The following is a 15,326-nucleotide window of genomic DNA, read 5'->3' as shown; positions in this document are numbered from 1 at the left end:
TCAAATTGAAACAAGATTACCCTCATCTTTTAAGAGAAGGATAATTATGTCTCACCCTTTTGCCTAAACAAGATTACCCTCATCTTTTAAGAGAAGGATAATTATGTCTCACCCTTTTGCCTAAATGGTTCATCTCCATTTCATTTATGTTTCCTGCTCCCATGCTCTAACAGCAACACACGTGGGCTTAGGTGATTTATAATTCTCCAACTCTACATGCATATGGGTTTAGATTTGATGATCTTTTAGATTATTTTGTCATGGAAATTGCAGTTCAGGTCAGCCACGGACTACTTGGCCCAATATTGACACTTAATGGGCTAAAATTGAAGTTCAGGTCAGTCAGACTATTTGACCCAATATTGATACTTAATGGGCTATTGTAGAGCCCAATGAAAATTGGTCTTTGATTTTTTAAATTTGAATTACCAAAAGCAGATCAATTTGCACTTTGCAGTCCGTTGGATTAAATCAGCATTCATATAAATATGATGCAATTTGTAGGAGAATTTGCCTTCTTTCTTTTTTTTTTTTAAAAAAAGAAATATATATATATATAAATGAGCCTATCATCTCTTCTCTATTCATATTCAAAGAAAATCTTAAAATTGATCACTGATCTAATACCAAAATATTCAAAAGAAATCCAAATTATACACCACTTTTTAAAAAAATTAAAAATAAAAATCTGATCGATCAAATTTTCCCCTAATCTCTTGACTGATAGCTCCTAGAAATTTACCGTGAAATTTTGAAATAATATCAAAATGAAGATAGGATATGATTAGACCATAAGCTTATATAACATTAAGAATATTTGCACGAGGCCTAAGAGCATTTAGAGAATCAAGTTACTTTTTGCTTTTTTACCTAAATAAATTTCACAATAACTTTTCTTATTTTTGCATGTCCTATATGATTTAAATATTATTTTAAATAAATGTTAGGAAAAAGAGAAAAGAGAAAGCATTTTTTTTAATTAAAATAATGGTAAGAAAAAAAAAAAAAAAAAGTGCTACCATATATTATATATAACTCTCTTGGGTTTTCTATTTTAGAGTCTTTCCTTCAATTAAAAAAGAAAATTGAATTAGCTGTTCTCATTCAAACTTTTATTTCTCTAATTTAAAGTTTTAAATGGAATTTAAGCAATTTATTTTTTTCTTCTTGTTTTGTTCAAGTATTTGGTTTTATGTGATGGTTGAGGGCGCCCACGAATATTGACTTTGGTGTAGAATTAATGGATATTCTTTGTTTGGTTTACCCGACTAACAAAAGCTCACTTGATTAAAGAAAGAAAGAAAGAAAGGGAAATATGCAGGCATATTTTTTTATTATGGCAACTTGCATAAAGTCCACACCCATTATAGTTTAGTTTTATGCCCAACAATCAACCCCTTTTATCATTTTCATATTGCCTATTGCGTACCACGTGAATGTCAGTCAATCAAAGTATCCTATGAGTCACTTTTTTTTTATAGATTTTTTTTTTATTTTTTTTTAAAAAGAAGTCTAACATATATACATATTTAAATAGGTAGTAATAATATGTGAGGAGGGAGGAGTAATGGAATCCCTTCTAATTACTTGTCCCGATTCGACAAGCAATTGAGAGAGGCCCGGGCTCTATTAATGAGTAGATTTTGAATTGTCCGAACACTTTTTGAGTCAAATGAGTCCTATTAAAGGCTTCTTACAATTGCAATTCGATAAGAAATCCTCAAAGTGGTTAGATACATATTAGAGTATGAGTTCAAATCTTGTAATATAAATTTTTATGCCTGATTAGTGTAGCCACTCTAATTGCACAGTGGAGCTGGGCCAAATTAAAGTTCAATCGGACTTGAGAGAGCGCATGCGGCTCCCAACGACAAATGTTACTATGTTTACACCTAGGTATAATAGCCACTTTGATTCAATTTCCTGCATTTTTTTTCTTCTTACATATATATACACTTAGCATAGGGCTGCGTATCGGTTAAATCGATGACGGTAGGGGTATTTTTGCCCACCGAATCAAAAACTCGATTAACTAACAGGAATAAATTTTGACTATTTTGATTAAGTTGATTAACTCGATGAAGTAGGTTAAATGTATGTCGTTTACGTCAGTTAGTCATGGGCGTTTTATATTGTGGCCAAACTTATTTTTATGGGCCAAAATGGATTGTTTTTGCTAAAAGAAAGTATTTATTGGACATGTTTTTGGGCTAAACAAGTAATGCAAAAAACTATTAAGGGCCAAAGTCGGTTAAACAAGTCGTGCGATCAAAAATCTTAATAATTAAACGGACAAAAAATGTAATCTTGATAATTTAGAGGGATAAAATAAAAGAATGGGAAGCTATAGTGGAGAGACCCTTGCGAGAATGAGAAGCAGAGTATGTTTGAAGACAAAATTGGGTAACTGTTTTATTGGCCAAATTATCTGTAACAAGGAATCAAATCCTCAACCATATCTTCTGGAATGTTGTTTAGCACAATTTAATTAAAATTCTACAATTATAATAATGTTCTTCCAATTATCATGTTCCATTAATATAATAAAAGTCAATTAAAAAAAATATTTTATTAATTTTCTGCTTTCTAACTTAAGCCGTGAGGCTTTTCAGATTGCTTAAGAAGATACTCATAGTTAATAATTAGATAGAAGAAAAGGATAAACGACAATAAGCATATGGTTTTGGAAGGTTTGCTTCATGTTTTTGTCTAAGTTGGAATGGCCAAACATATTACACATAAAGAAAAGAAATAGCCAAAAAAATAAAAAACATCTTAGGTTATGTTATAAAAATTAAATAGTTGGGTTTGTGTTAAAAAAAAAAAATTAAAAAGAAGAAAGAATAATTAATAATAATATAAGAGTAAGGAGTTGGGTTTGAGTTAGAACTCCTATCTTTCTCTTCTTTGGAGGGTTATCTCCCACCAAATAAGAGTTTATTTGGTAAAAGTGAAAGTAATTATTAGGAGATATATAGTAATCAGATGAAAGTGAAAGTAAAAGGGCATGTCCTACCGCTTGCTTAATTTAATTTCATTAATTTAATGTCAAAGTTCGATAAAGTTAATCTAATTTTAAACATTTTTAAAATATTGGTGGGCAATGGGAGAGGAAGATACATGATCTTCTTTCTAAGAACCGTGTGGTCCACGTAGTTAGGCATGATCATTTTTTTGTAGCAGAATTTTTTTTTCTTGGTGTGGCTAAAAGTATTACAGTTTTTGCTACAATTTTTTTTTTATAAAATGATGTGGTCATTTATGGGGCACTTATCACTTTAGTCATTATTGAAGCACATTTTTTGGACGGCCAAATTGGCGATGGCTTGCTAGCAAAACTAAGAAAATAGTCGTAGGAAGTTTGTCGGTCTCCAAAAAGGATTGAAGACACTCCGATGCTAAAGTCAACAAGAATTCTTTGATAAAACTGAATAGAGAACTTGGGAGATACGAGAATATGTATACTTGGGGGAGTATAGCTTTTTTAATAGACGATGCTTCTTACCCAATTTGGTAGCAGCGCCCTATTCAAGGGTGCCCTAATTTAAATTGTCTTGATTGACGGAGTACTCACATACGAAGCTGGTTATATAAGGAAAAACACTATTTCCTTTAATAATCTTGCCTCTTTTGGATCTGGCTTCCTATAAGGAAATATCAGCCCTATAAGAAAGGGGATCAACTGAGTGGAACCCAGAAGGAAAAATCTATGTGATGATCCGCCACCTTCTACACAAACTCTTGACCTCTAATTTCTTATAGATTTGGCTTATTTGTCTTATTTAGGGCAACCCTATAAAGGAGATTAAAGACCTAAGTCTAAGGCACGCTTGTTATTCACTCCTCTCATTCTTTTGCTTTCTATCCTTTTATAGATTATTCTTTTAACTTAGACATCAGAGTGTCTTCCGCTAGTATTTCCCTACGAGTCATCCATGTCTATTTTTTATTTGTCTTTGCAAGTGTTTTTGGTTGGATTGCGGTGGTGCAGTCGACTATAAATAGTAGTACGTAACCCCAAACAATTTTTTTTTTTTTTTTTTTTTTAATCTCCTCTTTGCCCTTCTATTATTATCTATTTAGTTCATTGAACATAGACAAGCTAGAAACCATAAGATTAAGATTGCATTGAAATCCTATTTAATAATTAATTAGGGACGAGTGGAAATTATAATAAATATATGTAGATTGTAGATTATCTCATATGAGAGTATTGAAATAAGTAACAAATAGTTTTGTTTTTATTTTTTTGTCTCAAATGTCTCCAAGTTGACTAATGTTTAAAAATTGGATCCAGATCGGATGGGATAATCTAAAGGATTTGCAGGTAATGATCATCCCTGTATGATAATGTGCTGGTTCCACTGGACTTGTTTTATATGCTTATTTATTTATTTTAATTAAGGGTATAAGTTTGACTATCACAATAATGTTACCGGAAAACTGCAATTATAGAGAAATACAAGGATATTTTTGCAAAACCGAGGCACCTCAATTTTTTAAAAGATATTTCTCTTGATTTTATCCGTGAAAAATATTTCAAAAATGGAATCAAATCCTTCTGTGCACCTAATGTCGACATATTCCACTAAATTAATCTTTTGAGGCTTTTAGAAGGAAAAACTTATTATAAAAAAAAGTCAAATATTATATATATACACACATGTTTTATCTCCACTAGATCTTGAGGTATGCAATAACAATGGGTAGTCATTTTTCTTTTACTCTTTTTTCTTGGGGAAGTTTTATCTGAGAAAAATGTTAAATATTATAATTTTATCTAAAATTGTTGGTGTGACACTCTTAACTAACCCCTAAATTACTACTTGTTAAATAAATAAATAAAAAATCCATTAATGATTGGTTATGAGTGTTACGTTAATATCGTTAGATATAATTGTAGTATGTATCGTTACTCTTTATTTGATAACCGGCGGTTAGATTCAGCCCATGAACGCCTGCAATGCCAAGATTGTTGATAAGAACATTCTGTGGTACTTAAGTTAGCAGAGAAAAATATGCATTACTTTAAAAAAAAAAAAAAAAAAGAGAGAGCTAGACAAGTTATGACATTAGCAAATGTTCGTGCCGAATTCCACACTCGGCATGTTATGGCCACAGCCAGATTATTTGTCTGAAATCATTGGACACTGTGAATGAAGCCATAAAGTGGTTATTTTCTGTGCTACAACAATCTCAGCGTCCTTTAAGCAGCAACTATCCTGACACGATCGGTCAAGCTATGTGGATTTTTCCTTCTAGTTAGGTCTTGCTGTTTTTTCTTTGTGTTGGCTTTCATGATCGAGGTTCACAAATTGAGTTTTATCATCATGACCCAAATCATAGGTTGAAAGTCTGTTTTCTCGGCCTAGGTTATCTGAGCGCATATTTGGTCGAAAGGATATGGTTAATAGAAGTAAATTATCCCCTTCCTAAGCTATTATTAGGTTTGTTTTTCACAAATTCATTGTCAAAAGCTGAGGTCTTTGATGCCCACCGAAACAAAGTAGCTTTCTTTTCATGTTTAGTGAGAATTTTTGTATGATGTGGGCCTTTTATGGATTTCTTTATTCCCTCTCATCTCTAGATTCTTATGTGGAGGGTGACCCTTAATGATAGCTTATTTGACGTAAGAATATCAATTAGCTTAGATATATTACAAAGGGGCACTCTTTTTAGATCCTAGTTGGAAAATTATAGGTAGTTGGGTTGAAAGTTTATTATATTGGTTAAATACATAGTTTTTTTTTTAATTTTTTTTAATTAATAGAACGACTTTTATAAATAGTTAAATAATGTTAAGCACAATGCTCCACAGAGATAATATCCGAAATATAATAGGAATTTTCTCAATAAAACCTTGCTCTACGGTGAGAGAAATGGCTTCTTTCGCATGGTAGTGGACTGCTTTATTGAGGTGTCATCTGACATGATTGACCTTCCATCTTTGTAGACAATTTAATACCCCTCGAGCTTCTTCAATAAGATGTCCATACTAACTCCAACTCATTCCATCTTTCTTGAGTGCCTGCACCACTTGAAAAACTGAGTGCCTGCACCATTTGGAGAGTATCGCCTTCTTGAACCACCCTATAAAATCTTAACTCACGATATAGATAGGTTACTCTCAATGCCGCAATTGCCTCTGCAATATTTGGTTCGGTGGTGTAATCTCTTAGCTTATATGGATTTAACTCTTTTATTTTTTATTAAGAAATAAAATATATATACCCATCATCATATGAAATGAGGGGTTACTTTTGTTCTATAGAAACTTTACCACATTAGGATTCTTAAGATTTCAAAAATATTATATGTGTAACGCTAATCATTCTTATTCACATTGAAAAACCTACAACTATATCTATAAAATGAAAAATCATATTTCATTTGAATTGGTTTGGGTGGATGAGTCTAATTCTTATATTAAACTAGAAGACCACTAACATATAAAATATTTAATTAAAATGTCAAGTGAATGACGTAAAAGAGGTTTAAATTCATGCTGCTTTTAGTCTGATAACATATTAAATTACTATTTATTTTAAAAACTTAAATTGATAAAAAAAAAATGAACAAAATTCAAAAATATTTAGATGAAATAAAAAAAAAATTACATAATGTATGGAATTATTGTGACATAATTCACCTTTTAAAAATGATGCCGTGGGGTTCAACTATAACCTATGATCGAGATGGAAGAGCAACAATCCTTTTTTAATTTTTCATATCTTTATTTTTTAGAGAAATTTGAAATTGGAGACTAGTGGACTTTTTGATATTTTCAGATTATTATTATTATTTATTTTTTGACATTCGAAGCACAATCTCTTTTGTTTTGTTTTATTTTTTATTATTTATTTATTTTTGTTGACATTGGAAGCTTTTTAAAATGGTTAAAGAAACAGGCCAACCCCATTTTCATTGTTCCCACTTTCAATAGGCACCAGCTAATTTTCAAGACTAATTAAAGATTTTGTGACACGTGGCGACAACAACTAGCCCCACCACTTCGGGGTTTTCGAGAATTAATATATATAAGTCGCGGTCAACTCTCTCTTCCTGTTGTGACCGTCGGATTACTTTGAGGGCGATTGGACGGTAAAAAATAAGGGGAACCGGCAATACACGGTTTTTAAGAAACAAGGAAAAAGTTGGTCAACAGTTTCGGATTAAGAAAACGAGTCACTCCACGTGATACCCACTTTTGGTCAGCTTTCTTTCTCTCGCACGCTATTTTCATGCCGATTTATGGGGAATTTATCGTCTCATTGTGATTAATCATGAATATTTGATTTTGTTGAAAATTGTCAAGTCCTCAAGTTCAAGTTCAAGTTCCCAAACGGACGTTCCGTTTAAGATAAATATTCTAATCCTGTCATGTTTTTTTTTCTAGAAATGATTTTTCTAATTTTCAAATTGGAATTCTAAGTCAACTTCCTCCTAAGAATAGTTGTTAGAAATAAATACGTGATTTTTTTTAATAAAAGGAAGACAATTTCTTATAAGGACAACTTTTCAATGTGGGACATGGTGGAAGAAACAAATGGAGAAAAGATTGAAATTTCAAATAGGAGGAAAAATTTTAGTTTTCTTGAAATAGTTTTCAAAAATAGCTTGAATTCATGAATTGAATTCAACCATATTGACTAATTAAAAACAAAGTAGGTTCATAAGGTTGATGTATAAAACTTTGACCATGTGTGTTTTGGGGTTTTTGTTTTTGTTTGAAAAATTGTTATGATATGACATTAAAAGTAAAAATTATTTTTTTTTTTAAAAAAAAAAAATTTAAGTATTTTTTTTTTTTAAAAAAAAAAATTTAAGTATTTTTTTGTTTTGAGTTGGTTTTAAAACAAAAATATTAACAAATATAATAAATTCTTCATAATTTTTATCTTTATTCAATGCTCTGTTTATTTCGATGTAAAATGTTTTATATTGAAAAATATTTTTCAGTGAAAACATTTTTCGGTGTTTGACTCATATAGAAAATTAGCGACAATGGGCAATTGTTGGCAACTTTCAACTTTAGGCAACCTTTGGTGAAATCCGGTGGCAGATTCCGACAATTTCCAGCAGTCTTCGACAACAGTGAATAATGAATTGCGAGAGAGAGTGTACGAGAAAATGACCGGCAAAACAGGTACCTAGTAGGTACTTGTTTATCCTATGCATGTTTTTCTATAATAAGATTTTATATAATTTATACATCTAATCTAAAATCTTATTATAAAAAAGCATGCGTAGAATAAACAGGTACGTGTCAGATACCTGTTTTGCCAGCCCTGTCAAGAATGAAAAGTTCAAATTTGAAAAATTATTTTTAATTTGACCACGATTTTCAATCATACTGAACACCATAAAATAATATATATATTAAAAAATCTGTTTTGGTCGAAACAACACCCAACCTAAATCTACTTAAAGGTTGAAAAGTTTTAAATGGGTTATAAATTTATGCACAGATAGTCACTCACCCAATCCCTTTTTTTAATACAACCCCATTGAAAATAATAATAATAATTACAAACTTGTATTTCACTTCAGTGTACTTCCCATGTATGAAGTTTCACATAAAAAGAAACTATTAATACTTTTACACAAAAACAAAAGGTCAAAATGTTTTTATTAAATTTGAAAATAAGTGGCATCCACGTTAACAACTTTACCAAGTCCACTCCCACATGACACGCCACGAACAAACAACAAAAGGAAAATTAATATAAGTTTAGACAAAAGAACAAGTAAAACCCACACACTGATCACTTCTTCTAGACTCGTCAACCTTTCCTATTTTCTCGACCAAATTCTCATCCTTTTTTTTTTTTTTATATTTTATTCAACTACGGGCCCACCACGCACCTGATTTGTTTATTCACCACCTTTGTAGAAATCTTCAAACCCATCTGAGCCGTCAGATTGCGCACCCACTTTGACTTCTTTATCTTTCTCTCCCAACTCTTACCCGGTCATCCGGTCACCCCCTCCCCCTTATATCGCTCCCACTCCCCCCACCTTTCCCTACTCTTTCTCCCTTCTCTCGTTTCAATCCTTGTGATTTGGTAACCGTAGACTTGGATGACTTGTTGAGCTCTCTCTCTCTCTCTCTCTCTCTCTTTCTCTCTCTGTAAAACTCTTTCAGAATGGCGGTGGAGCTCATGGGCTTTCCGAAGATGGACGATCAGACAGCTATACAGGAAGCTGCGTCGCAGGGCCTGAAGAGCATGGAGCATCTGATTCGCGTCTTGTCTCAGTCCCACCACCACCACCAGCAGCCAAGCCACCTGGACTGCACCGTTATAACGGACCACACCGTATCAAATTTCAAGAAGGTCATTTCTCTCCTGAACCGGACCGGCCACGCCCGGTTCAGGCGCGGACCGGTTCGACACTCGTCTTCAACATCCTCCTCCTCGTCATCCGCCTCTCTCTTCGTTCCTCACTCGCAAACCCTAACCCTAGTTCCTACTCCGATCACTTCTACGCCCACGATCGTATCTCCGGAGGCCTTACCTCAGGCTCCGATCCCTGCTCCGGCGAGATTCGTCCCGTCTCAGCCGCAGAGTTTGACCCTCGTCTTCTCGGAACCCAATGTTTTCGCCTCGAACCCGAAGACTACCGAACTGGATTTCACGAAGGAGAACTTCAGCGTGTCGTCGAGCTCGTCGTTCATGTCGTCGGCGATCACCGGAGACGGCAGCGTCTCGAACGGGAAGCTAGGGCCGTCGATCTTGGTCGCCCCAGCGCCGGCCGTTTCCGGCGGAAAACCTCCGCTATCGACGGCTCCCTACAAGAAGAGGTGCCACGAGCACTCCGACAATGTCTCCGGAAAGTTCTCAGGCTCCGGCAGCAAGTGCCATTGCTCCAAGAAAAGGTACGCCGTGCTCTTCACCATCTGCGCAATTTTTACTACACATTTTATTATGCGTGAACCGAGTTAACTGGGTAACTCTTACCAAATGTCAAACCACTAGGAGCCGTTGGTTAGAAAATAATAGTATTTGATTTATTACATTTTTATTTGTAAAAACTGCGCCGACTCGGTCGAAATTGAGTCGAATCGCTCGAGTCAACGCGAGCTCATCTGCTTCAAAGCACCGAGTTCGGGTCAACGAGTGGGTCCGGAAACAGTAAATCTATCACCTACTGCCGGACACAGCACGCGTGATACTGACACGATAGGGGTCTGTCTCTTTGAAGCGTAGTCTTTTAGGAAGGTTAAAAAAAAAAAAAAAAGAAAAAAGAAAATGACTTGTGCCAAAAAATCAAACTTCCTAAACGGCACAGTTTTGCCTTTTTTATACGGAGATAGTAGACTTTGACCAAAGTAACGCTTTTTGGAGCAGCCTTCTTTTAATTCTATTTGGTAATTGTTGTGGCTAATAAATGTTTTTTAAATTTTCAGGAAAAATCGGGAGAAGAAAACAATAAGGGTACCGGCTATAAGTTCGAAAGTCGCTGATATCCCACCGGATGAGTACTCTTGGAGGAAATATGGTCAAAAGCCGATCAAGGGCTCGCCGTACCCACGGTAATTACTATATAGTCCCTCATGTCCGACCGTTTGATTCTGCTGTTAAATCATAAAAACTCATCGCATGATCTGACGTGTCCTGGGATTGTGAATTGTTTTGTTTGTTTCAGGGGTTATTACAAGTGTAGTACGATGAGGTTGTGCCCGGCGAGGAAACACGTGGAGAGGGACCCGAGTGATCCGACGATGCTGATCGTAACGTACGGAGGAGAGCACCGTCACGCGGCTCCACCCGCGATGCACGAGAATGGGACCGCCGGTATGGGGTCGGTATTCGACTCAACGTGATTGAAAGCGAATAAGGGAAAAGACAAAAGGGAGGGAGGGGAGGAGGGAGGGAGGGTGGGTAAACGACGTCGTAGGCTTTTGTTATTTGGAGGTAGTGGAGGGGGTTGGATTGTAAATGTGTTTTGTATGTTAAAGAAATATAATATATTAGTGGTGGAAATGGAATCTCATCAATTTGCCAAAGCAATTGTGGATTGTGGTTTAGTTTTCTTTTTTAATTAATTAATTGGTAATTGTGGTTCTTCATTAGCCACTATGGATGATGATAGAAGATTGAAAGAATATAGGGGAGCACATCTGGAAAAAGAGTCAAAAAAGATTATGTGATTAGTGGGTGTTTGTGGAGAGGGGGTGAGCAATCAGATCGCTGTGTGGTTGGGAATGTCATCATCATCACTTATCACTTGCAGATGGAAGATGAGGTGGTCAAGTGATTTCTTCATTCAATCCAATATTTTCAAGTTTATTTCTTTTACATTACTCTTTCTACTCATTTTATATCCTCATCATGTAATGATATGATTAAGGGAAATCCAAATCAAGAGAAAAAGGAGAGAAAGGGATATGAATCACTTCAACAACAAAAAATATTATAAAAAAAGATGGTGGCGCATGGAGGACTATTGATGGTTTATTAATTGAATAATAATATTTAATGTTGTTCCGTATTTCTGCCAATAGCCTTCATTGAATGATTAATATCTATCGGAGATATTTTGTGTCAATAAACTAGGAGACGGTGATTGACACGTCATTCAGTTGTATAACAGTTTATGAAATAACGTTATTCAATTCCAATATGTAGCATGGCATGGCATTACTACCTCAGATTAGTTTGACAAACCATCTTTCCTTTTCCTTTCCTTATTTTCACTTATATATATATATTTTCAAAAAAAAAAAAAAATCCACTTTTCACAAAAGTCAACATCTTATTTCATTTTTATATTATATCAATAACTTCTTATTACAACTCAAACAAAAACTCACAACAAAAAGGTTTACCAAATACACCTCTCGCTTTATCTAATGGATATGCCTGTGGTCCTGTGGAGTTCAAAAATATGACCAAATGCTACATAAGATTAAATGAGGAGTATGAAGTTCTTCAGGAAAGGGGAAGAAGAGGTCAATCCCTTTAAACATATTGTGGTTAATGATCCTCATTGTGAGTTAACCACACAAATAATAAGATAAAATACAAAATTTAATGGGTGGTTGGATCACTTTTCCCTTCAAATGAGTGGTTGGTCATCCAAATATATAATTGGGATAGGCGGATCACCCCTAAAGAGGTAGTTGATCACGCTCTCCTACTTGAAATTACCACGAATGTGGATCTCTAAAATGACATGCCCCAAAAATCATTAACCTTAAGTCAAATTCAGGGAAAAAAGTAATTAAACACAAAAACACTAAAAATTACGTTCATTTTTATATCACATTAGAATATTTTTAAAAAATAAAATAAAATAAAAAATTAATAAAAAGCCCCTCTAAACAATTTTATCAAACAATTAAGTCTTTAATATAATGCAGTTCATTATTTTTTGGGAAAAATACAAAATTAGTCATTGTGGTTTACCTAATTTACAATTAGCTCCTTATGGTATCAAAATGAATTCAAAGGTCCTTGAGGTATGCCAAAAATATAATTTAGTCTCTACAATAAGATTCCGTCCACTAATTTAACAAATTTCCTTAGTATGCCACTGACTTAAATAGGATAAGTATCACAATTATATTGGCTCTAATGTTTTACGCTATTAAAATTTGTTAAGTCAGTGAACGAAATTTGACTGTAGAGACTAAATTAGTTTTTTCGCATACTTCAAGGACCTTTGAGTTCATTTTAATACCACAAAGAATTAATTGTAAATCAAGTAAACCACAATAATTGAATTTACATTTTTCCCTTATTTTTTACTTCACATTCCCCCCTATGTTCAATGAATCCTTGCCTGAAAAAAAAAAAAAAAAAAAAAAAAAAAAAAGGTAGTGTGGTCCTAAATACTAGTACCACCTATTACCACTGAAAATGTTGATTTCAGTTGACTGTACAAATGTGGTTTTAGATCCAAAAAACTTAAAATCTCCTTCATTGACTCGGTGTCAACCTATCTAAGTGGTTGTTTTATTGTTACAAAGTATTTACTCACTTGTCGCAGCTGCTTCGTAAATCGTTTTGTTTAAAAAATTTGAAAAGTATCTATTTGCTTGTCACGGTTACTTTGTGTATCGTTCTATTTAAGAAATTTTGTCTTTGCAAACCGTCATTTATAACTGTTTCAGTTTTCTTGATGAATCAGATCAATTATTTGACTCATTCTAATAATTTAAAGTTTTATAACACTTTTATTCAATTTTTTTGGTTGTTCAAGGCTTTGTTTGAGTCGTTCGTTCTTTGTTTTTACTTTTTCGTGTAATATCTTCTTCTTTTTCCTTCCACTTTCTTGAATTGAATTGAATTAAAAACAAACAAACAAAAAAACGACTCCGAGTCAAACTGCACAATCTACATTGTGGACTTTTCAACGAGAACTTGGGTCCGGTTTTGACTTTGTACTTGAGCCCGAGGGTTATATATGGAAATATATTTTCGGCTTGATAGAGGAGTTGGGCTTCAAGGGCCAAGGCCCTCGTGTTTAAGGACCAAATCTAAACCATTCATTTTCAGATTAATGATTGAGATTTAAGAAGGTGAAATACCTTAAGAATTTTGGAAGATAGTGATCCAATCTTTACTGTTGATGCAATGGTTATTGGTGAGGTTATATGTTTATTGGGTTGTGTTTTCTAAAACTATTTTTTTAAAAAAATTTAGAACTATCAAATAAGATGTTTTTAATGATTTTACATTTGAAACTGGGAATCAAAGTTTTTTTTTTTTTTTTTTTTAATATATATATTAAAAAAACCACTATTTTGGTATTCTACTATAACAGCTTTTTTAAGTTACATTTTTTAAAAATAAAATAAACATTATGTAAATATAAAAACTAATTATTTTTAAAAACGAAAAACTAAACAACCCCTATTTGTCTCACTTTGTTTCCGTCTAAAAAAGGAAAAATAAAGAAAATGAGCATAATCTCTTTGTTTGTTTGTTTGTTTGTTTTTTTTTAATTTATTAATATACTTTTTAAGGGTGGATTTTTATTTTTATTTTTATTTTTGGTGATACAATAAATATGCCTAAGGCTCCACTCAAGCACCCAATGACATGGAAAATATTAGACAGCTCTAAGCAATAAGCCCACCATGTGACAAGCATACATTGAGTCATTGACCATCTACAGGGAGCCTTTTGTAACACTTTGACTTTCATAATAAGTCAGTTGTGAATACACTTGTGAGTGTTGAGTCCCACATTATATATATAAAATAAATAAATAAAAATACTTAATATATCTAAGTGGACCTTAGCCTATTAGCTTAGGCTTTGTGTTCAATTATGTAAATTAATGTATTCTTGGTAAAAACTCAATAACCACTTTATCTCCCAACAAAGCTGAAGACAGGAATAACTCATATTCCACTTAGTGGTACTACTTTTCTTTTATTATTGCAGCAAAATTTTCTTTTTTAATCCACAAACTCACTTAAGGATTAGGGGAAGTGTGTGTAACTTGACCAAAGTTCAGATTATGCTTGTTGTTAGAACAGTGTTCGATATGGTGTGTTCTTTGAGGTGTTCTTCACTTTCCCACAATCGCTACAAAATGACAAGTGTCAAAACTGTCTATACCGAGGAAACTCCAATGCGCGTCAAAAGTGTCTATGCTGAGAAAACTTGGATGCCTAAGTCAGTTCCTAAAAGAAAAGTAAGCTCAATGCATAATACTTCACTTTATACATGGTGTAAGAGCCTCTTTATAGGCTGAGAAGTAGAGTTAGATTTGGACTAGGTCTTCTTCTTCAACTTGATGCGGGAGTGCTGAGAGTTTGAATTGGACATGAGATCCTACGTCAATTTGGTATAGAGTAGGACTAATGTGTTAGATTCTTCAAGGAGTTGTAATTGGACCCGAATTAAGACTTCTACTCCAATGGTGCTTTTCTTGTAGGCTTGTCATTGGCCTTGAAGTCCAAAATCTGATGGGCCAGTTGGATAAAATTATTTCCAACACTTGTCACATGGCGAGATGTTATATATATATATATATATATATATATATATAATAGCAGAGTATGCTTGTTACACTTGGTAATTCAAAGGCCCAAATGAAAAAGTACTTCAAGCGCTAATGAAAATTATTTTAGTGAGGGGTAGTAGTTCATGGAGTTTGAATATATTTTCTCATAAATTATTTAGGATAATGAATAGTAAATATACAATCAAACTAAATCTTATAAATTTTTAAACATATTATGTTATATATTATATTTATTTATAGGGGTAAGTTAAATGTCACGCCTTTTGCAAACACCCTCCAAAGTTTAAAAACTCTCACTTTAGTGTATCGATCTTTTGATTTTTTTCAATTACCCCCTTCCATTA

General features: G+C 33.5%; 1 protein-coding gene across 1 annotated transcript; it reads left to right on the top strand.

The window, feature by feature from the left end:
- The first annotated feature begins 9,006 nt into the window (after positions 1-9,006).
- On the top strand, positions 9,007-10,870 carry LOC132189538 (probable WRKY transcription factor 11). Its single transcript, XM_059604278.1, has 3 exons — positions 9,007-9,877; positions 10,409-10,534; positions 10,648-10,870. The coding sequence occupies exons 1-3, from the start codon at positions 9,147-9,149 to the stop codon at positions 10,823-10,825; spliced, it is 1,035 nt and encodes a 344-aa protein (XP_059460261.1). The 5' UTR covers positions 9,007-9,146; the 3' UTR covers positions 10,826-10,870.
- Positions 10,871-15,326: the final 4,456 nt, after the last annotated feature.

The sequence above is a fragment of the Corylus avellana genome, chromosome ca8 (assembly GCF_901000735.1).
Source record: "Corylus avellana chromosome ca8, CavTom2PMs-1.0".
NCBI classification, from domain to species: Eukaryota; Viridiplantae; Streptophyta; class Magnoliopsida; order Fagales; family Betulaceae; genus Corylus; species Corylus avellana.
This window is presented reverse-complemented; position numbering and strand designations above follow the sequence as displayed.